A 24,112-nucleotide genomic window follows, 5' to 3' on the forward strand; every position below is an offset into this window, starting at 1 on the left:
TTATAAAAATTAATTTTCTTGTGATAACGGGATTTCGTTGAGACATTTTCCCCACGCTTGCATATAACGTTATATATTTGAATTGCTTGTTAGTTTATTTAGTGTTAATTTCAAATACAATAAATATGTTTGTATAAAACTTGTAGTAACGGTGCTCATAATTGGTGGGTGCGACTTAATTTTGGCTGATGCGCCTAAATTTTTAAAGTTAGGAGCACCGGTGCTACCAAGCAAAAAAGTTAATTCCGAGCCCTGTTATAGTATTCAGCAAGGACCACAGATTCCGAATATTTAGCATGATTAAGCATGATTTTCCACAGAGTCATCTTTTTTAAATGAGGACTAAAATTGACATATTAAAGGGCCTGTGGAGGGGGGCTCAAAATCAGCCAGTTATTATCTACAATTAAAGCTAACAGGTGCTAAAGTTGTCTTAATTGACGTTTAACACACACAAAGCTGTTATAATCTCAGAAAATCAAGGCTTTCCTGACCCTTTCAACATCACGCATTATCAAGCAGCACGAGTCTGCGGTCGGTGTTTGACAGTTCAGAGACAAACTCTCCCTCGTGTCTTTCCTTTACCCCCCTCTCTGAAGTGCAGCCTGCTGCCCCTTCTGGTTACTGGGGTTGCTATGGAGACGGTCAGTTCCTGGTTACGCATGCAGTTTGTGTCATGTCAACTCAGCAGCAATAAAAGAAGGTCAAAGCGAGAGGGAAGTGTTGAATACACAGAGGAGGGAACGCACAGACACACACACACAGCACCCGCTGGGCTGGAACAAATTGCCCTCATTTAGGAGTTTTAAATAAACTGGAAACATCCCTGAATGCACTCGCTCTAGTGAGACATGAATTATTCATGAGGCGTTTAAGCAGGTTTGTAGATGCAGGGTCAACTGATTCAGAAGGGTTTCTGCAGTCGCAGCTGCGCAACAACGACCGGCTGGTGACCTCTGCGCATCACACACACACACACACACACACACACCCTCAACTGAGCATGCAGGAGCCACGCGCTTTGGGCTGCATGACACTGGAAAACTGACATTGTGATGTTTTATTTTTTGCAATATGTAAAGTTGAAGTCAGAATTATTAACCACCCTGTTTATTTTTCCCCCCAGTTTCTGTTTAACGGAGAGCAGATTTCTTCAGCACATTTCTAATCATGATAGTTTTAATAACTCATCTCTAATAGCCGATTTATTTTATCTTTGTCATGATGACAGTAAATAATATTAGACTAGATATTTTTCAAGACACTTCTATACAGTTTAAAGTGACATTTAAAGGCTTAACTAGGTTAATTAGGTTAACTACCCTGCTGAAAAAAACTGCTAAAACCAGCCTAGGCTTGTTGGCTGGTTTTAGCTGGTCAACCAGGCTGTCTTTAGAGGGGTTTTGGCCACTTCCAGGCTGGTTTCCAGCCATTTCCAGCCTGGTCTTAGCTGGTTAGGCTGAGAGATGACCAGCTAAAACCAGCTTGACCAGCCTAGCTGGCTGGGGGCCCAGCCAAAACCAGCTATGTCCAGCGTAAACCAGGCTGGTCCAGATGGTTTTAGCTTGTAAATTTAACTGAAAAAATCGGTTTTGCGTTAATGTGACATATTTCTGTCTGATATTGCATATTCCATGCATACTGCCTCTATAAATAAGTTATTTTTTACAGAATTTGACATGTGGCCCTTCACTTGGTTTGCAAAACTTGATGTGGCCCTCGGGTCTAAAAAGTTTGACCTCCACAGACCTGCGTTTGCAGCAGGTTGGATCCAGAGCGACAGGCAGCTACAAATCCGCTGCCAGTGTCAACGAGACATATCACACCATGTGTTTGAACAGCAATTATCAAACACCTCCTAAATTAGCAAAATCACATTATCCAGACATTTGCACACTGCAAGTGTAGGTTTCTTTGGTTTTCTACAGGCTTTAACGAATTCACGGAGGCGAAAAACATAGGAAGCGATGACATTCTGCCAAAGACAGTGACCTGAAAATGCCACAGCCGTGAGCTCATTGGGAAAACATTGATCCAGAATGACAGAGGAAGCACAAGGAATGTTGTTCCTGCTGGTTTCCCTACATCGCACACTATAACCACATATTCATCCCTCAGCGGAAACATCATTAAACTAGGCTTAGATCCAAACGTTTAGTGTAATTACTATTGCTTTCTATGTGTTACGACATGTTGACATGCAGCTTTAACACCAATCAGCAGTGGAGAACAGAGGTTTGCCAGCAGCATCACAGACCTAAAGACTGAAGCTGCGTCCCAAATGGCACACTATACACCAGTGGTCCCCAACTGGTATACGGTTGTATTATTGTTAATATGTTCGTCAGTTGAGATGTTTGGCACAGGTGTTATGTATTTGATGCATACAAACCTTGATTGAAACATAAACAGACCGCGATAGTGCAACTAGCACATGCGCATTGAGTTGTTCATGATTAACCTGGATGCACGAGCGCACCCCGCAAAAGGTTGAGGACCACTGCTATACACTATGCACTCATGCACTATGTAGGGCTGGGCGATATGGCAAAAAAAAAAAATCTAGTTTTTTTTTTTTTTTTTTTAACCGATTCACGATTTCGATTTTTTTTATTGTGTAACTAGTCAACTTAAAACATTATGTTCCCACTATCTATTGTCTTATCAGGTAAGTAATAAAAAATTTTAAGAGATTGTCACAGTAGCTACTAAATCATATTGACAGAGACAGAAATAAACTGATTCAGAATCCAACTGAAGCGTCAGAAAACGTGCAAAAGGCTACCATAAACGGTGTGAATTTCACACAGATTTGCATCCTTAAAGGACTCCAGACTATTCAAATAAAATGGCCGATTGTTGCATAAACGTGAGCATTTTTGTAACTTTTCCACATGCAACATTATTTATTGTACAAACTACAGTGGCACAGCCAATATTTTGAAGCCATCGTATCGCAATACTACCATAGTACCAGTAAACCGTGCAACCCTACTGTTCTGCAGCACTAAGCATGGGCCGGTATAAGATTCTGACGGTATGATAACCTTGGATAAGAAATATCACGGTTTCACGGTATCGTGATTACTGCTCTAAATTACTTCTTTTTAAATATCTGGGTAAAAAAACAAAAACTTTTTCCCCATTGAAAATTTTTTATTTTTTATTTTTTTTGAAAAATTAAACATTTTGGAGCAGTAAACATGTCACGTTAAATAATTCAAATGAATCATTGACGTCTGCAGTTTTCATTAGTTTCAAAAACACAGATTTCTTTACATACTAAAACAGAATCTTTGGAGACCTAAAAATAAAAACATTAAAAAAAAATTTGCTCATACCTACAGCTGCACGATTCTGGCTAAAATGAGAATCGCGATTTTTTTGCTTAAAATAAAGATCACGATTTTCTCAAAATTCCGTAGATGTAAAATAAAGGTATGGTAAAAACAAACATAAGGCACAACATCGATAATAATATTATGTGTAGGTCTACTGGCTTCTATAAATAATTCTATTCTACTTATAATAATTCTGATGTTGAATTATTATGTTTGAGATATATGCTTGCAATCTGTCATATTAGACAATTTTATTCACTGGTAAAAATCAGACATTTGCCATTATCAGATTATATTCAACAATATATAGGCTATAGAGTAGCTATACTGACACTGTAAACATTTATTTTCATGCACAACTGTGTGTTCGCTATAAAAGAAAAAACATTAAATGCTTGTCTTAATCATAACTCTAAAATGCGATATGATCATTTAAATGAAGTGCACGCTTTCGGTTTTATTTTCACTGCTAAGTGCTGTTCATACTTCGCACGCGGCTCTCAAACGATCACTCTGTGCCACAAACTGAATATTATTCACAACTTTATTACCTGTTACTCGCAACATATGCAGGTTCTGTTCACTAAAGTAGACGCGCGCGTCTATCATTAAGTACAGCGTGCGCCCTCTCTGTGATAACAGCTCATGGTCAGCAGCTCACGTCATGTGGGATTTCCCGATCGCGAAAACATCGTTATATTAACACAAAAAATGACATTTTTAGGTGAATTATACCTTATAAATACAGTGTGTGACTCAATCAACATCATTTGGAGGTGTCAGTGTCACTGAGCAACGTGTGTGAAACAATGAAAAGACTCGTGCAGCCGCCTTTTCTTCTCTCCTGAACTTGAAAATATAATTGACTGAATCGTAGAAATGCTGGATTAAGATCGTCTAGGGGGTCGAATCGAGATCGCAATCTTTTAACGATTAAATGTGCAGCTCTATTCATACCTTAGGAACGGTATTAGTAAATGTTGGCGGTTTTAAAACCTTGACTTTTCCAAACCACGGTATACCTTGAAAACAGTTATCGTCCCATGACTAAGTAGCACTCATATAGTTCATTTAAAACACAAATCAATTTTAGGTGAAACATAAAAATTCACTTTCAAGAATGTTTACAGCACAAATTAATTGTAAAACCTACTAATAAAAACTATACGAGATTATTTCAAATTGTTCCTTTGGTTTTTCGTCAGCAGTACTCAAATGACAGCTTGCATTTGCTACTCTACTAACATCTAGAAGACAATAACATGAAACAATCACATCTCGCATGCTGAAAATGAAATTATTACACGTGATTGGCACGTGACTGGAACACACTGAGGTCAGAAGTGACACATTTCACTGCTGAAACTCCCACCTCATGGTTTGGAAAAGCTAGCCTAATCAGACTCGGTACAGGTCTTTTCAGTCGACAGCTGGGCTGAACTCGGACATCTTGAGCCGATCATAGAGACAGAGCTGGACGGAGAGAAACGCTAATGTAAATATCACACGCTGATCCTCCGCATGACGATCTCCATACATCACCATCAACACCAGAGCCCAGATCAGCGGCCAAACACTTCCAGCTGTTTGGATCAAAGTTCATCAGATCTGGTGCGAATATGCAATGACATCATAGCCTTCCCACCCTTCAGAGCCGGACTGAAGACACGTGGGTCCTCAGAGGACCGGACCCGAGTTAGACCGCTCTGCATCTGACCCATAATTCACTGCTCTCGCCAAAGGCAATGAAAGGAAGAACGTGACATTTACATTAATTCAGTCCGCATGAATGCGTTTCAGATAAAGGTGAAACTCCAGGTTTCACAGAGTATACGTTTACATGGACAGCAGTACTCGAAATATTTATCTCAATCTAAGTAAGAGAATAAGATGATTAAGGTGTTTATATGAGATGCTTTTGAGCACATTTACTCTTAAAAACATGAGACGCGGTGTTCAGCAATGCCTTTAAAAACAAGTGCAGCGCAAAGTCTCAAAGATGCATTAAAGGGCCATGAAGCCCCCTCGTTTCAGCAGGGTGTTTTCACACCTCTACTTTGGAAAAAGTCAGAAAAGTGGGCGTGTCCAGCTCTGTTTAGGGGGGAGTGTCGGAGAAAGAAAAGAGGGATGGTGTGGGAGTGTCTATTTGGGCGCGCTGACTTTCAGAGTCAAAACACACACACAGGAGAGAAAGTGACTGTGTTTACATGGACATCTGTAGTCGAATTATTTGCCAAATTATTAAATGGTGGACTTTAACTGCAGTTTGGCTCTTTCATTCAGGGAATTCATTCATGTCCCTCGCAACAAACGAGATATTTGATCCGAGGATCTGCTGTAAGCGTGTATTTTTCATGCAATGTTTGATACCGCACGGCGAATGAGAGAAAAAAATAAACTCAGCATTTCCTGGAAACTTAGATGCACACGGCAGGTAGCGTCAGAAAGCCGCGTGTGTTATTCCGGTCACTAAATGCGGAGAAAATCCTACACGAGGTTAAAGTTTGGTTGTGGTGCTAACATGTTTGTACTCGGTGCAATAGTTAGTTTGATACGAACAAACTGAATAAACAAAGAGCACTGGTCGCTCACTTACCAAATCTGTAGAGACAGGACAATCTCCAGCAACTAGAGCCGCGACTTTATTAAGAGGAGACTAAAGCGAATCCGGATCTCAGCGTTTGCAGATGAGAACAGCTCTCAGGTAAACAATAATCCTCCTTAGACACGTAAGTTATTGTTGTCGAGCGTCGCGTACACTGTTAATCCACACGTGACTCCAGCTGAGCTCTCACAGAGAGAAAATGAAAACGAAACTTAACTGCAGCAAACTATAAAAGCAACACTTCACGCTTGTTTTGCCAACACAGCGTGGCGTCTATGTGGTCTAAACACTGTGACAGTAATGAATATTAATGAAGTTGCACAATAGAGCGCGCTGATTGGTTTGAACCAAGCTTTACTCATGCATTAATGCAGCACACTGTAGGACGTAATAAGACACACTCTGGCACAGACGTCCAGTCTGCACGCTGGAATACACGCTATTATGTCATGACCGTGACGCAGCTTCAAAAATTAGTTTCAAACCGGAAGTAGGAATTTGCTTGAAATAACGCAAAAACAACCAATTTACACTTTTTAGTAAAATATAGGTGTCCTAATAGTGTTTTTAGCAGTGTGGGACACATATACCACTGTCAACAGCTCAAACACATGTGTTTTGGTGTTTCGTGACCCTTTAAAAGAATTTCAAGAAACCTTTGGCCAAATTAAGACAGAGGGGTTAAAAACTCATTGGTTAATGAGGTTTAAGATGGAAAACATCCCACGAGCAAGCATTTGAACACATTATGCTTTATGTAATCTGTGCTGCCATCTGTCCCAAACGCTTGTGTTTTTGGGTGTAGGGGGAAAAAAAAGTGATCAAAATGCATCCGTTTGGCATCCATTCTGATTCCAACATGAGGAGATTACAGAGGAAACCAACACAACATCACATTATTAAAGAGAGAGAGGATTGGAAAAGCTCCTGTGCTATATTTCTGTACCAACAAATCCAAACCTGGAGAGTTGCTTAAAAATATAAACAAATAAATGAATAGGGCAGCATGGTGGCTCAGTGGTTAGCACTGTTGCTTCAAAGCAAGAAGGGTGCTGGTTTGAGTCCCGGCTGGGTCAGTTGGCATTTCTGTGTGGAGTTTGCATGTTCTCCCCATGTTGGCGTAGGTTTCCTCCGGGTGCACCGGTTTACCCACAGCCCAAACACATGCACTATAGGTGAATTGGATGAACTAAATTTGCTGTAGTGTATGAGTGTGTGACTGAATGTTTATCTGTTTCCCAGCACTGGGTTGCAGCTGAAAGGGCATTCACTGTGTAAAACATGCTGGAATAGTTGGCGCTCACCGGCCCTGCACGCAGTGCTTAACGTGAATGAGATGAACTTTGAATGCATGCGCTTTAGCGATGGTGAACGTGGTATCAGTTGCATGACTGACAGCATCATGGCGGCTAAATGAATGAGTAAATAACGTTAGAACATCTCCTGCTTAATGTGTAGATTCAGTGGCAAACACTGTTACCTTAAAACTCCGTCCCACCGGCTTTACGGTGAATGCTTTTGTCATTTTCATAGCGGACTTTAAACACTGGAAGTCTTTTATCCACTCTTTGAAAAGTGTAAATGCTGGATTGACATTCAGCACATGATCACTGATCAGACGTGCCATTATTCGTAACTTTAGGTGGTTTCTAAAACTAAATCTGCCAGTGTTGTTTTCATTCTCTCATCCAGACGTTTACGTTTTCACAGCTGTAGCTCCCTGTCATCGGAACTGAATGATTGACAGCTGATATTAACCAATCCATTCGCGTTCTGTTCTAGCGCACTGGGCTAAAAAGTAGAGCTTAAAGGCGGGACAAGCATTGCAGGCTTTGTTTACTGCAGAAAGATGACGTCAACTGATTTAAACCGTTCCTAAGCGCTACATTTAAGGTGCAAAGATGCTTAATGCGTGAACGTCTCCTAATTCCGCACGCATGGTGAACATTTTGCTGTGAAAACTGGTCGCACAACATCAATTTTATGCAGTCGTACAAATGTTCCCAAACATATTCTGAGGTCGCATCGATAAAATTTCAGGTTGGCGCAATAGCCTAGTGGTTAGCGCGCCGACATATGGTGCAATAGCACGTCAGGCCGTCGCGAGTTAAAATCCCAGCTCGAGGACATTTCCCAACCCTACCCCCTCTCTCTCTCTCTCCCACTTCACTTCCTGTCTCAATACTGTCCTGTCTAATAAAGGCAAAAAGGCCAAAAATAAATCTTCAAAAAAAAAAAGTAACATTTCAGGCGCATATGCGACCAAAATGGTCATAATAATGTCTAATAATGAATTTGATTAATCATTTAATATTAATAACAATCACCTGATAGCTCTACACTGTAAAAACACCTGTTAATCAACAGTTTCTGTATGTTGTGATTCACAAGTGTTTATTTACATTGTGAATAGATTTATAGGATGTTGATCTCTGCTTTGTGTACTTTTAATGTTGAAAACTCAACTCTACAGTCCAACAAAGTGACTTTTCCTGACATTTTAGTAGTTTGATAATAACTAGTTTGATAATATAATGTATAAGAAATAATTTCTAGAGAATTAAGTGAGCAATAACAGAAAATGTACTGGCAGTTTAATACTAGGTTTTTAGAGCGTAATATAAACACCAACCCAAACAATATATCACACTATTAAACATGTTCATGAAAGGCACTTTTTACAACTTTTCAAGATTTTAAAATTGTTGGAGAAATGATCAAGCTCCCATAATGCAATTTAAAAGCAGAAATAAACTCATGAATTATAAACACATGAATTACTCATGAAAAATAAACACATGAATTACAAAATGCATAAAACAGCTGATTTACACATTTGTTTACAGTGTAGTCAGACATGTTCCTACAGGAAGAATGTGCAGAAATCTGAAACAAATAAAACAAAAGTAAAGCTACAACAAGAAAGCCTGAGCGCATGAAAGAAAGGCACGCGTTTGGTCGTGTTCACACTCGTCTCGGTCTGTGAGGTTTGGGATTTCAGAGAGGAAGAGCAGGATAAAGCCATTCATACAGGAGCCAGATCAGCCTTGACAAGGAGAAAAATCAGACAAAGACACACACACACACACACACACACACAGAGAGAGAGAGAGCATGACTGGTGTGCTGTCCTGTTTGCTCTGCTCTGAATGTCTATTGTCCTGATCTCTCCTATTCATCTGATGTTAGCGCAACAGGCGGAACGCTCTCATCACTCTGGAGTGGATGAGGCGACCACACACACACACACACACACACACACACACACACACACACACACACACACACACACACACACACACACACACACACACACACACACACACACACACACACACACACACACACACACACAACACACACAAACACACACAAACACACACAAACACACAGCAATATACAGTTGAATCCAGAATTATTCGCCCTCCTGTGATTTTTTTCTCTCTCAAATGTTTCCCAAATGATGTTCAACAGAGCAAGTGTTACTACTATTTCCTAAAATATTTTTGCTTCTGGAAGAAGCATTTGTGCGCTGCATGTAGAGCTGGGCGAAATGGCAAAAATGCAATCTCGATATTTATTTTCCATATTGAACTATATTGATATATAGGGCTGGGCGATAATTCAATAACGATACTTATCATGATATACATTTTTTCAATAAAAATAAAATAAATAAATATCCGATAAAACGATAATGACAGTTTGATGAGTGCATGATAATATTTACGCACTAAGCGCAATTTTGCAGCCTGCACTTCCGGGTGCCGCACGCAGTATACAGCCACACAGTGTTAGTTGCACTTGGAGGAGTAAGAAAAAAATAAGGTAAAAAAGGTCACAGACATTGTTGACGCTCGACTTCAGTCTGTAGATACATAGGTTTTGCAATCCAACACAAAACAGAGCAACATGCAAACACTGCAGACAGCTTCTGTCATCAAAAACAGGCAACAACACAAACCTGATCATTAAAAACAATACCCCACTGATGAAGATGCTAATAAAATTACAGACCCAAACAAGTGTTGGTAAACCAGCGCAACTACCCAGCAGAGTCTCATGTCAACGTTTTCCAAAGCCGTGCCTTACGAGAAAAACCCACGAAAAGACAGACGAAAGATATGAGACAACCCAATCTCAATGAACACTTGATACTTGCTGTAAACTACAAGCTGCATTATTTAAGGACATTATTTACGACATTGATCATTGTCAAGCTTGTGTTTCCTTTTAATATTAAAATCTGTAATACCACTATTATCCCTCATCGGCGGTAACATAACCAGCCTTTAAAGGACATAATCCCCAAGTCAGATACTCAGGACATAATCTTTAAAATAATGACAAATTAAAAATGCAGCAAAAATAGACGTTTACAACAACAGTGGATCATTTAAATCCTGATTTTTCATAGTAGCGAAACATCGCTTACCCGCACAGTTGTGCGTGCACGAACAAAAAATATATACACTATTTATTTTTCTTTGAATATGTATCTTTTATTATGAGCATCCCTAATATATTACCTGTTTATTTTAGTATGAACATTGAATAAATGATTTTTTTTTTATTGCTAATGAAATAGTGAGGTTTTTAAAGTTAGCTATATCGTAAAAAAAATCATAAAACAGATGCAGATAAAACAGTGACACTGTATGTAAGGTGTGCAAAAGTATATCTTAAGTATATATATATATATATATATATATATATATATATATATATATATATATATAAAAAATATCGCAATATATAATCGCAGGGAAAAAAATATCGCAATGTCAATTTTTTCCAATATCGTGCAGCCCTAATTCGTCCTGTTTTGAATCTGCCACTATGCTGATAAACAGGCGTTTGTAGCTCTGCCTTCCTTTTAAAAGAGCAAAATCTTATTTTAATTTAAAGGCACAGTCACCAAGACAGCATAATTAGGATGAAAGCCTAAAGCCTGATTTATACTTCTGCGTCAAACACCGGCGTATGCTACGGCGCTGACGCATAGCCCTTCGCCGTGGCCATCGCCGTCACTGACGTGCACCTCTCAAAAAATGTAACTACACATCGCAACGACGCGTAGCATAAGCTCTGTGATTGGTCGGCTTGGTAGCGCTGACGAGTCTGGGCGGGACCGAGAGGCGCGCGAATGGCGTGACGCCGCGCGAGCGATTGTTTACAAGTGTGGAGTACCGTGAAGGAGCTCCGGATGGAAAGTTTTGTTTTGTTTTTACCTCATAGTTAAAGTTGTTGCACGTCCGCCGGTTCCTGCCTCAAAATGAGCGAGTTTGAGCCACTTGTACATCCCGGAAGTGTTCAGGAAATGCAAAAAAGTAGCGAAGAAACTCGACACAGAGGAACATTTACACCTCACTGCCAACTAGCGTTTCGGAAGTGTTAATGCAGACCGGCAGAGACAGCGCGCAGAAGTATAAATGCACAGCTACGGGCGTTGCCGGCGCCGTGGTTTACGCCGGTCACCTGACGCAGAAGTATAAATCAGGCTTAAAAGGGCCAGTTTGAGAGTTAGAAAACATTGTTTTGTTCTGAACTTAATGGCTCCCCTTGGGCATGCACCGAGAGCAGTGAAGTCCAATCTCAGACTTCATTAATGTCCTGCCTATGTTTAACAGCCCTGTCAAATAAATGATTAAACAGAAACAGTGTTGGGTTCTGGCAAGTGTCGTATGTGGGGAAACTGAAAGTGTGACGCTCTGATCCTCTCATCTTCCTCTCTCTCTCTCTCATTCACCCTCTCTCTTCTGCCGCCCATTAAAACACTGATGAGAGCACACAATGGCGGCATTGACGGAGCGAGCGTCCTCAACCGCTCTCATACACAGAGGTGAGCTAATGACACTTGAACATGACGACAGGTGCTGCTGTTAACCTGAAAACACTCCTCAATCATCACACACATACAGACAGGGAGCCAGAACACTTAAACTTGTGAGCTTCAGCATCAGTCTTTGGCTGGTGATGATGGCACACAGTCAAACGCATCAGTGGGAACAAGACCAATTAGCATTCGCTGCTATCAAGAGGCATTTGTCCAGGCAGCCAGACAAAAGAGCCCTGATCAGGGAACAGAAAACACCATAAAGATGGTGTCATACGCTCCATGATTGAGGGCTCACAGCACCACCGGCGAGAGCATCAAAATTCGCTACATTGATCTAGTATTTAAAGGGGTCATTGCAGCATATCAGCAAATATGGCGAAAAGTCCTACATGACGATAATAGTTTGATTGCGGTGTTTACTTCAATCACGTCTCTAATATCTGCAGACTCCACGTCTTAATTCCATTTCTGTTTAGTTCAGTTATGACTTTAGTCAGATTAAGGTCTTAAAAAATGTCTGTTTGGAGCTTACGTAGGCCTACAGTTCAACATTCAAGTTTAACTGAATAAACAGTGAATAAACACAAGTACATCTTATTGAACATCATTTATTTTCATCACCAATTACCAGAGTAGAACAGTTTCTCAAGCAGTTTGTGATGCATTTTGGAAACAGGGGATGAGCCCCTGGTCTAATGCGCCACCTGGCTTGAGAATCCTTAAAGACTTATTTAGTCATTATTTGGGTAGCACACATATTCTGAATGCCTTCGGCAGAATTCAAATGAGCCATTTTAATCTAGATTAATTCCAAGATTACAGTGAGATTAATCTAGATTTTAAAAATTAATCTACGCGCACCTATAATTTATATGCATCTGCTATAATATATTGGCTATCAGCCTACAAATTTTAAAAGTTATCGGTAGGGCCAGACGGAATCTGCGGACATTTTTTGGTATTTCTGCTGAGAATTTTGGTAAAAATCTGCCGAATTATTTTGGGAGTATCCAGCGGAGTAACATAACCTACACTTTAATGTATTAAATAAAAAGTAATAAATTACTGAATAAAAACTTAAGTTATATATTCTGATAAATTCCGATTTACACATTTACTCAAGTAAATAAACAGAATTTATAATGGGCTAAAAAACTGCAGAAATCTGCGGAATTCTGCGGAAAATCTGCGGAATTCTGCGAAAAATCTGCGGAATTCTGCGCGCGCAGATTCCGTGTGGGCCTAGTTATCGGTTATCGATAACAGCCATAAAATCCATATCGGATGCCTAGTTGCAATAAATTTTTGGCGTAGATCATCAGTGTACAATGTTTCTGTCTAGTAAACTCCATGTGCTGAAAATTTACTAAAACTGGTTTTACTGACAATGTACAGGAAAATGTATTATAAATTTAAATGTATTATACTCATAACAGCAAACATGATTTACAGTAAACATCTTCTAAGAAGCTTTAAAAAAATGTACTACATAAAAAATAAGTCAATAAATAAATCATTAAATTCTGCTAACAATAGCCAATTAAAGTGAGCTTCTTTCACCAAGATCCACATAACAGTCATAACAGGGATGCCTGAGAAACCCCGGAGGCTAATATGCTTTCAAGCTAAGACCAAACGTTTTCTAAAGAGCAAATACAAAAAGCTTTGCAAATGAGAAATCTGTTAAACGTTACTGTGCTTGTTATTTGTGACCCATTTCCACTGAGCAGAAGGTTCAGTGCAATGCTGTCAAGGATACAAAAAAGCGAACCATGCCATAGCACTTTTAGTCATCCTTTCCAAAAGACACCCAGCACAACAGAACTGAAGCAAAAAGTGGAGCATGACTTGGTTTACAGAGAATTATCAACGGCACCAGCTTCAAACCAAGAGAATAACAACACAGGAAGCAGCATTTTAAATACAGTCAAGACATTTTAGCACTTCTAGTTACACCCTCCATGTCAGTGCCTGAATTAAGACCTCTATTCAAACAAACTTTGAATATTTCAAATATGTTTCCCCTGTAATTTTTGCAAACCTCTAAAAGTCTTTTGCTAACAAGTGTCTAAATGAGACTAGATAGGTTGTTAGACAATAAATTGACCATTTAATCTCTTCTACTAACTACTAAGCAGTTAATCTCATTTACTTGATGTGTTTATAATCCAACTACTCAAACTTAAATTCTTAAACCAATGACTGAAAGAGCTGGAGAGAGGTAATGGCGGTAATGTGGACATCCTTAGATTTAGCTTAAGACTTTTACAGATTGGGTTTTTTTGGCTTTAAAAGGACGTCCTGTTCATTCGTGAGGATTGCCATTATAAACAAAACAGTCACAGAGCTTATTTTCCACAATAACCAAAAATTCACTGTTGAATTCACCAGGGTGATCTCACAAAAATCCCTGCACCGATCTACAACCTTGAGTTCTTCAAAGCCTGTAACGTACAGATTTCCTTACAGTGGTAGTCTTTCAGATGAACTCGATCTGAACCAGGCGTGACAAAAGACTATTTATTAAGCAGCAGGTTTACTCTGTCCTCAGCAGAATTTACACGCCCAATCAGAACATAATAATTAACATACCAACGTGGACCAATGAGATCTCACTGCGGGCAGGGTCAGTGTAACCAAAACACACGCAGTTCAGAAAAAGAGCTAAATCTGAAACCAGCAGAAGCTGATCTAAATCACACACTGAAGCTATGACTAGCAGGACAACCGAAGCGATGGTAAATAAACTGCACATTAGATTAAAAACATAGCTGAATGACTGGAACACACTACACTATTCAGCTGAGCTCTACAGTATTTGTCCCCAACCCCCGGGGCTGTGGACCGGTACCGGTTTATGGATAAATTGGTACAGGGCTGCACAAGAGATCATGAATTTTTTCTGTTTTAATTATTATCTGAACGATACCATAGTAATGGTAATTTTGGCAGTTTTGGGATGCTTTCACATCTGTAGTTCGCTTCATTTGGTCCGGACCAAGGGCAATAAATGATGCATTGTAGCATTTTCTGTCGTCTTTGGGTCGTTTTCACACCACACTGCTGGCTTTGGTCCGAACCAAATTAAAAAAAAAACTAAATGCAGTCAAAATCCACATCTCTCATTGGCCAGATGTTCAACGTATTCCCTAAACTGCTTTTAGATTGGTCAGAATTTACGCGCAGGAAAATGCCAATGGAACTCTCTTAAGTAAACAGACTGGCAGACACAAAATGACGCTTTTTACTATGGATCTACGAGTGCGCTGGCTGATTATGTCCCTGCTCATAATATACTATATAGTCTGTATACATTACTTTAAACGAACTATACATTTTGAGAATGAAGCATGGCTGCGGCTGGAAAACAATGCTTTAATGCAGTGGTTCTCAAACTAATTTCATCAACTACCACTATAATGAGCAGTATTGAAAAACAGTAGCGTAGTGCACAGTTCAAAAACAAGGCAGATTAATTCCTATTATTAAAACTATTTATTATTGTCAGCCACTTTAAACATTATAAATAGTTTGAACATTGACATTATACTGTGCTTATATGTAAAAAACAAACAAAGAAAAAAACAAATAAAAATAAAAAGTCAACATTTAAATTAAAACGTGCTTTTAAAAGTTGAAAATGAAAGGTTACGCCCCATTCACACAGGGCGTCAGCATCAACGCTTTCCACTCACTTTGAATGGGTGACGTCAGGCGTTGCCTAACTGCATTGTGGATCTGTCTGCGCCACCTCAGAGGCTTTGCTCGCTGCACAAGTTGAAACTTGCTCAACTTTTCAAGCGCCGAGGGAAGCATCAGCCAATCAGATCACTGTATGCAAATAAACCAGCTCAGACAGTGGCCTATTGCTAACTAATATCATTGGCTGACGCTATACGCTACTGTTCTTAAAAAGTTAAAAAAAAGTCCTATACTTAAATGTAAAGTATTAACATATAGTAGTCAATTCAATAACACCTGGAAATGTTGCTCGAACCTCAGAAATATAGGCTATATGTAGACCCACATGAAATCTGCACGCGCAGAAATCTACAGATTTTTAGCCTATCATTGATTCTATTTATTTACTAGTGTAAATGTGTGTAAATTTATATTTATTCAGTTTTTACTTTTTCATTTTCAGTTATATTCTCGACTTATATGAAAATGTTCATTTGATTTATTTACAATAAACTTTAGTCTTATTTATAGTCATATTTTCTGTCTTTCAGTAGATGTAATATATGAGAGGTTTGCTTTGTTTACCAAATAAGAGGATCTAGATAGATTTGCATTTTAAACATAAAATAAAAGTTAAAAAGTTAATATTTTTTATTTCATACATTACGTTTTTAGTTATGATACTCCTAAAATAATTCTACATAAATCCGCAGATTTTTTACAAAATATTCTGCATAAATAGCTAAAAAATTCTGCAGATTCTGTCTGGCCCTAGCTATATGTCATCATATTCATATATAAATCATTTTAGATAAATTTTGAAATACGTACATGTGACATATTTGATTCCTCCGCGTACCACTTATGGTACATGTACCATCGCACGTCACTTCAGGAGAAAGAGTGAATTAGTTTAGCTAAACTGCCACATGGTCATCTTGCGGAAATATTACCAACAATCCATCAGGTAATGTTTTTCCCTCTCTCTCTCTGTGTGTTGGTAAAGCGCTGTCAACAAATATTTCTTCTCCACATTCTAAAATGCACAGCGCATCGAACTACGGCAGCTAGATTAGTCCAAAAAGGCGCAGTACTTTTTGCGGTTGGGTGTGTTTTAGTTTGGATCATATTCTTACCACAAACGAACTGATCCAGGGTTCATTTAAAAGCGTACAGAGTCCACCTCTTCAAGCAGGTCTCGGTACGATTTTTTGGTCCGCTTTTGGTGCGCACTCGAGTACGATTGCTGCATTCACACCTGCCCAAACCAACCACACCAAGAGGGAAAACAAACTCTAGTGCGATTCAACCGAGCTAAATAAGGCAGGTGTGGAAGCACCCTTAAAACCTTGACTTTTTCAAAGTGTGGTATACCTGGTTATCGTCCCATGCCTAACCCACTGTGATATTAAAGTTGGGGACCACTGCACTACAGAACATGAATACAGCGCTCTTTCATCTACTACACAGTGCTGTGATGCGAAGAGCACATTTCATCCAAATGACTTCTTGTCTTGGGCTTCAGGTGAAAGGTTCATCTCCAAATTGGCCTCCTGGAGATAAGCTGTTTTTAACTATGTTTGGGAAGAAGCCAAACCCCGGGCCATTCCTCCGCTCTCTTTCTAATCAGTGAGAGAAACATGCACATGGGGACAGCTGATCCTCTCTAGTACGATCTTACTAATAGTGTGTGTGTGTGTGTGTGTGTGTGTGTGTGTGTGTGTGTGTGTGTGTGTGTGTGTGTGTGTGTCTGTGAATGAGCTGGAAATGTCGTTCAGATGGGTCAGCTCTGGTAAGGTCATTAGCTCTGATGCACAGCACTGTTTTAGTTTACAAGACACTGAAATCGTGAAACCAGCTGTTGTTTCGTCTGAAGGCCGGACACAATGTGTTTATCCAATAATGGCATGAAACAATGGCAGTATTTACGCTATTTAAACTGAATGAACACTTGCATTAATTGGATGAAACGACTAACTGAAGTTATAGCAATTCCGAACATAGATTTCCAGGATGGTGATGGACTGGAGGCCCAGAAGATCCACAGGATGGGTCGAGCATCCAGCGCTCGCATTTATATTCCCATAACCCTTCCGAATGGTTAAGCAATCACTGTCCCAGCATGTCCCAGAATTAGGAGGGCACCGTCAGAAGCGCTCCCACAGGATGTACTCCCTCAGACCTGTCCCCATTTCCACCCACCTAATTAAAAAGAACAGCATCACGCTTCAGCGAAGCCACGTCTGAGATGAAGCTCTACTTTTATGAGGTAAAGCAGCCAATTAACAGCGAGGCTAGTACAGAAACAGCCTGGTATAGTAGAGTCTTATGAAATTAAAAGTAAAATAATTAATTAATTCTTCATTTGAGCTGGAATTTATATTAAGTTTGATTCTGAATTGACAATTTAGTTTATGAAATAATAAAAGGGAACTTCTTAATTTAGAATTTTTAAACGTCTAATTTTACATATGGCTGGGGGGATTAATCAAAACTATTTCCGTGCGCATTTTGTCAGTAAAGCCAGTTCTGCTGAAGTTCACTGAAACAATAGTCAGTTTAATTGATTGATAATGACATTGAGATAAGAGTTCTGTAATGATGACTGTTGTTTATGTCATTTCTCAATGAACTATGGCGTTATTTAAAGCTGCATATGAAAATTACATCATATAATAACATGTTTTGCTTCAAACTCAACGCAAAACTACAGTCAAGAGTTTCTAATACATAATTTCATGAGATGATTCAATGGTCGAGTCTTTATTAGTCATGTTGAAGCAATGAAAGCAGTTAAATCGTCTGTCTATTCAGCAACCACTATTTTCCGCTGGGGATTTTCTGGGTCTCTTCATGTACCCAGGTTCATGGGGTTCAGCATGAGCGCCGTTTGGACACTTCTTCACTTCCGTCAATTGGTGAAGTTTGTTCCCCCACTGTTCGCCCCTGGCTTGCTTGGTTTGGGACTTGGGGAGCTGCGCATCGATGGATTTGCTCTTCGGTGTTTGGACTTTCAGCAGTGAACATTAAACCACACTGAACTGAACTAAACTATACTTCAACTCTGAAAACTGAACTGACACTGTTTCAGTTTACTGTAACATCTATGTTAAGCTGCTGTGACACAATCTACATTGTAAAAGCGCCAGAAAAACGAAGATGAATTAAACATCGGGAGATTTACTACATCACACCATGCTTCATCGAGAAGATGTGCATGACAATCGCAGCTTTGCTCAAATACATCTGTGATTTGAATTGGATTAATCAAACAGCCCTAAAGTTAAATCTAAATGTAACATTTTAAACCTACTTTTGTTAGGAATTGTGCAGTGAAAGCAGTGTTTTAAATCAAATCATATTACAAGTTAAGCAACTCGCTACATGCCTAATTTTTTACTATTGTTACAACTTTGAAAACAACTGACTGTACACTCAACACAAACATTCATCATTTCTGTTACAAGTGTAACTTTGTGTGTATTATAGTAGGCAAGGCTAGTTTATTGATATAGCACAATGGTAACTCAAGATGCTTTACATATACACGAATAAAATAAGTATAAGACAATAAAAACAATAATTAAAATGTGATAACCCGGTTTTAATGAAATGAAAATGAAAAGAAAGACATAATAGTGCGATCTGTGGGACGTAGCACAATGCTCGTTCAGTAACGGCACAGCTAAACAGATGTGTGTTCAGTCTTAATGTGAACGTGCCTAATGTTGGAGCACATCTGATCATTTCCTGAAGCTGATTCCAGCAGCAGGGGGCGCTGTTAGAGGCTGAAGGCAGATTCACACTGCTTTGACTGAAGTCTTGGAATTTCTAATTTACTTGATCCTAAAGATCTGAGTGATCTGTTCAGGGAGCACATCTGTAATGTAATGTCTAGGCCATTTAGTGATTTATACACCAGTAGTAATACCTTAAAGTCTATTCTGAATGTAAATGCGAGCCAATGTAGAGACCTGAGGACAGGTGTGATGTGCTCTGATTTCCTGCTTATGGTCAGAATCCTGGCCGCAGCGTTCTGGATGAGCTGGAACTGTCTGACTGTCTTTTTGGGAAGGCCAGTGAGGATGCCATTACAGTAATCCACCCTGCTGCTGATTAAAGCATCAACAAGTTTCTCTGGAAACAAAGCATCTAATTCCTGCAATGTTTTTGAGATGATAGTATGCAGATTTACTGACTGCTTTGACATGACAACTGAAACTCAGATCTAACTCCAGAGTCACACCAAAATCCTTGAAGTAGTAGTAGTGAAGAACTAATGCAGGGACTCTTAAATCAGAAGATGAAGGGCAAGTGTGTCCATATTTTCAACATGAATGTTATAGGATTTACTTTATGATGTTTGTTCCTGTGTGAAGAGCGGTGGATCTCTGCAGCACTGCATCTGTCTTTTGGCGGGTTGAACAGTATCGAGTTAATGATTAGTTAAAGCATGATGTCAGCTCTAACACACAGAGACCGCATTTCCGCAGGGACCATCAGGGAAAAACAACTCACACCTCCTGAAGGCCACAGGGACTGAACCTGACCTCAGGAGAGACCCTGAGCACCCCTCACCAACACGTCCAGCAAACACCATAACTCACCCCACTGACTGTTACGAACACCTCGCCACATTTAACTCAACTCTTTTGTAACTGCCATAAATACAAGGGAAATGCCGGGATTTTTAATACTCCCAAGGTTTATTTACTGTAATTTAAATCTAAGGTAAATTTAATTTTACACTGCACTCATTGCAGGTTGATGTGAGCTGCATATTTGTCATACTCAGATGACTATCAATCAAAGGAAAAAGAAACTGTGCGTGACGAACCACAGACAACACCATAAGGGAAGTAACGACAACATGAAGCAGATCAAACCAAACTAAAAATCACCATAGAATAGACCATTATTTTTACTTAGTTGTACACACCCTCAATAACCAACAACTCTTTTCTGATCGGCGTTTGATGATATGAAGGCTGAATCAACTGATTCCTCACATGAGAGCCGTGCACCTACACCAAACTATCTAATCATCAATTCCCTAGGAACAAGATCAAGCTCTGCTTTTGTACTTCACACAACAAGGACAAAACTCTGTCTTAAACACAGATTACAGACTTCAACAGAGTGTCAAAATCTTGATGGTTCTGTGAATCTCGTCTATTAAATCTGAGCTTTATTTGGTATTCTCTATTGGATTCAAGTCAGGTGATTGGCTGGGCCATTCTACAGCTTGATTTTCTTTCGCTGAAAGGATCTGAGAGTTTCATTGGCTGTGTTCATAATCTTGCTGAAATGTCCACCCTGGCTTCATCTTTATCCTCCTGCTAATGTAGATGTTGGACTGAAGCAGCTGATATTCATCTACACTGAGGAGAGGCAGAGGCTTTGCTGAAGAACTACTGAGAGATTTCCGCTGCTGTCTGGGCTTTCACTACCGAGCTACACCTCTCTTTCTTCATGTGTTCAATTCTTTTTTCTAGGGCTGGGTGATTAATCAAAAAAATAATCAAAATAGACATTAAGAGCCTATAATCGATCAAATTTTCCGGGCCAATTTTTTAAATTACTTTCCCTACTGCGTGTGAAGTCACGTGACCCCACGCTGTTAGGACTTCTGCGTTGAGCGCAGCGTATGTTCTGGCACAGCCGTCACGCGTTCACATACCCCTCGCTGTGACCGATGCCGACGCTGACCTCTCAAAAAATGTAACTACATGTTGCAACGACATGACGTCAGCTTGGTAGCGTTGAAATGTGAAGATACAGAAAATAAATATATAAAAAAAGAAAATAAATGAATAAAAGAATCATTTATTATTTGTAATAGAGTTAAAATGTTCAATTAATCGTGATTTTGACTTTAGGGCAAATCGCCCAGCCCTACTTTTTTCCCCCTGTGTGTAATTTCTTTTTATTACACATAACTTCATTTGCAAACTAATCAATATTGTTTTCTCTGCATACATGGATTTCTCTGGATGTTACCAACATGTGGTGAAAATTTTAAGTCAACGACACCTTTAGAGATGTTTTCTGAGGAAAATGGTGACCTGTTCAATACTTATTTCCTTCACTGTAGCATTGTGTTAGTGACCGTGATTAAACTACAGTGTAAAACTGACTAGCATACCACAATTTCTAGGCCTAATGCTGAAAATAGCCATGCATGGATCCAAGATAATTCCTTTTGTTCCAGACATTCGCAACGCAAACTAACAACCAAACAAATAAACAGACAGATAAATGCGTAGTTGACAATCTAGGGCCAATGCTACATCCATGCAGTAATCTCACAACAAAAAACACACAATTACTTTAAATTATCTGGCACTTTGCATTGCGTAAATGTGTGTGTGTGTGTGTGTTGTGCGCTGAGAGATGCTGCATGGATCTGACAGATGGTCATGGGATAAAGCCACACTGGTCAACTCAGGCACGAGGAACGGCACCAGCACAAAACCATCCAATTGGAAGTAAAATCCCCAAACCTCACCCAATAGAGCTCAGCAAGAGGTCTGCGCTCCACCAAAAACCTGACACTCCACCACAGCCTAATCCCTACAGTGCTCCAAACGGCTTTAAGTGGCCGCAGCGGGGAGGGGCAACACGTTTCACATGACATATTGTTTTGTATTGTCAAAACAAATGCTGAAATTCGAATTCTAAGACGGTTCGGTGGAAATGAAATTAAACCCCGACTGACTGTTTCTTAGCAAATATCAAATATTAGCAAGCACACACACACACATACACCACATGATCTGGCTGCACGTCCACAGTGATGCTTACTAAAGCAAATGTTTGCTATTCGTGTAATGTATGAAGCCTCCAGCAAGTTGATAACCGACTTCATTAAGGAAACAGACCAATGCATGCAGCAAGCATTTCACACATCTATAAATGTGATAAAACATGTTTGGTCTGCATCAAATGCTCTTTAAGAAGACAGCGCTGTGCGTACAGTATGAAAATAATGCATGTCATATTACTCTGCATATAATGTAGGCCATATTCGACACTGCACTGTAATTTCCTCATGCAGCAACATATATTTGCATTGAATTGTGGGTTTATGTGTAATAACACAACCTTGGGGTTGTTTAAAAATGACTGACTAAAAAAACTACAACTATTCTGGAGTTTATACTGCTGTAAAACAAAAGTGCACAGCATTAACAAACATGAAAACTCATTTAAAATCATTCTCTCTGTACGTTTTGTAAGATGGATGTGCTAAACATTTACACAACACCTCTTTCACCTTAAAGCAAACACATTTTTATGGCTGTTTGGCTGTTCATTTACTCAAATGTGTTTGAAATACAGCTGAAAATGAAACTGGTTTTGTGGCTGTGTAAACAACGCAAGTGTGATTTAGAGTCTTGACTTCAAGCAGAACAACACTGGTGCATACTGTAGTCATGAAAGAACAATCTGAAACTTTTAGCCTAAAGAGCATAACAGCTCAATCTAACCCTCCAGTTTGGCTGATGTACAGTGGTAAACACTTGAAATGGACCAAAAAACAAGAATGGGTGCTGTTCAATAGTTTTAGGACAACTTTGACGAAAGGTTTTGAAGCACATCAAATGTTGACCACTGTATATTTAAAGAGAGAGGAAGCAGTTCTTTCTGAATGGATGTCAATATTGGAGAAGCTTCACTAAGCTGAATACACTGCTTCTGTGGGTGAAAGAAGTGCTTGTAATCATAGACAATGAACCTTAAGACTCATATGTTGACTTTTTGTAAAGTATAGGATACTACATAGCATATAACAATTTTATAATTTACATATTGCATTTTTAGCATGAATGTTTTGTAAGCTGTAAAATGAAAGCCTCAGTTTGATGCAGAGTTATCATATCAGCAAAAAACAAGAAAATCTTTGAATTTGTTTGATTGGTAGATATGTAGGTAGGGTTGTAACAATATACCGGTATGACGGTTTACCACGATTTGAACGTGCACGATTATCATACCATGAACAATTGCATATCAACGGTTTTAACCCTTAAAGACTCAGACAGCCGCCCGCGGCTAAAAATAAGTATTGCTCTTAAATGTTTAATAACTTTTGATCCGCTGATCCGATTCATACAATTCAAAGATCGGCATAAAGAAGAGAATCTCAGTTTTCCAGTGCTGTATCACATAACATTCGCGGACTTTCAGAGGCTCCGGAATCAGTGCGGTTACGTCATCAAAATTTGACAACGCTGATTTGACAAAGAAACACTCGTCACTGTGTCTCCGGACAAACCAGACATGATACATTGATGCATTGTCCCTCCTCCATGCCCAGATTGGTTCAAACTCGCTACAGAAATGAAGATGGATGTTGACTAGCATGTTTATGATCTAGAGTTTCTTAAAGTAGATTTCACTCAATATCTGGAAGCATTCAACATTATAATGTTACATCCTGTGGGGAAAGCATAACTAAATCAATGATAATGAAGACCCACATCTCTCTGATAGAAAGTTAAAACTAATGATAGACGCTGTACTTAATGATAGACGTGCGCGCATCTACTTTAGTGAACAGAACCTGCATATGTTGTGAGTAACAGGTAATAAAGTTGTGAATAATATTCAGTTCGTGGCACAGAGTGATCGTTTGAGAGCCGC

General features: G+C 39.3%; 2 protein-coding genes across 13 annotated transcripts in view; both read right to left on the bottom strand.

Moving 5' to 3' along the window:
* The window catches only part of ppil4 (peptidylprolyl isomerase (cyclophilin)-like 4), an 892,903-nt gene that overhangs the window by 296,966 nt on the left and 571,825 nt on the right, over positions 1-24,112 (bottom strand). The window lies entirely within an intron of this gene.
* epb41l2 (erythrocyte membrane protein band 4.1-like 2) overlaps positions 1-24,112 on the bottom strand; it is a gene marked incomplete at its 5' end in the record, with an annotated part of 141,405 nt that overhangs the window by 98,546 nt on the left and 18,747 nt on the right. Inside the window, 1 exon segment of one of the 12 annotated variants that reach the window (NM_001443340.1) lies at positions 4,714-4,945. Within the exon segment in view, the coding sequence (NP_001430269.1) occupies positions 4,714-4,718 (5 nt within the window). 12 annotated transcript variants of the gene reach the window in all.

The sequence above is a fragment of the Danio rerio genome, chromosome 20 (genome assembly GCF_052040795.2).
Source record: "Danio rerio strain M-AB ecotype USA chromosome 20, GRCz13ab, whole genome shotgun sequence".
Classification (NCBI taxonomy): Eukaryota; Metazoa; Chordata; class Actinopteri; order Cypriniformes; family Danionidae; genus Danio; species Danio rerio.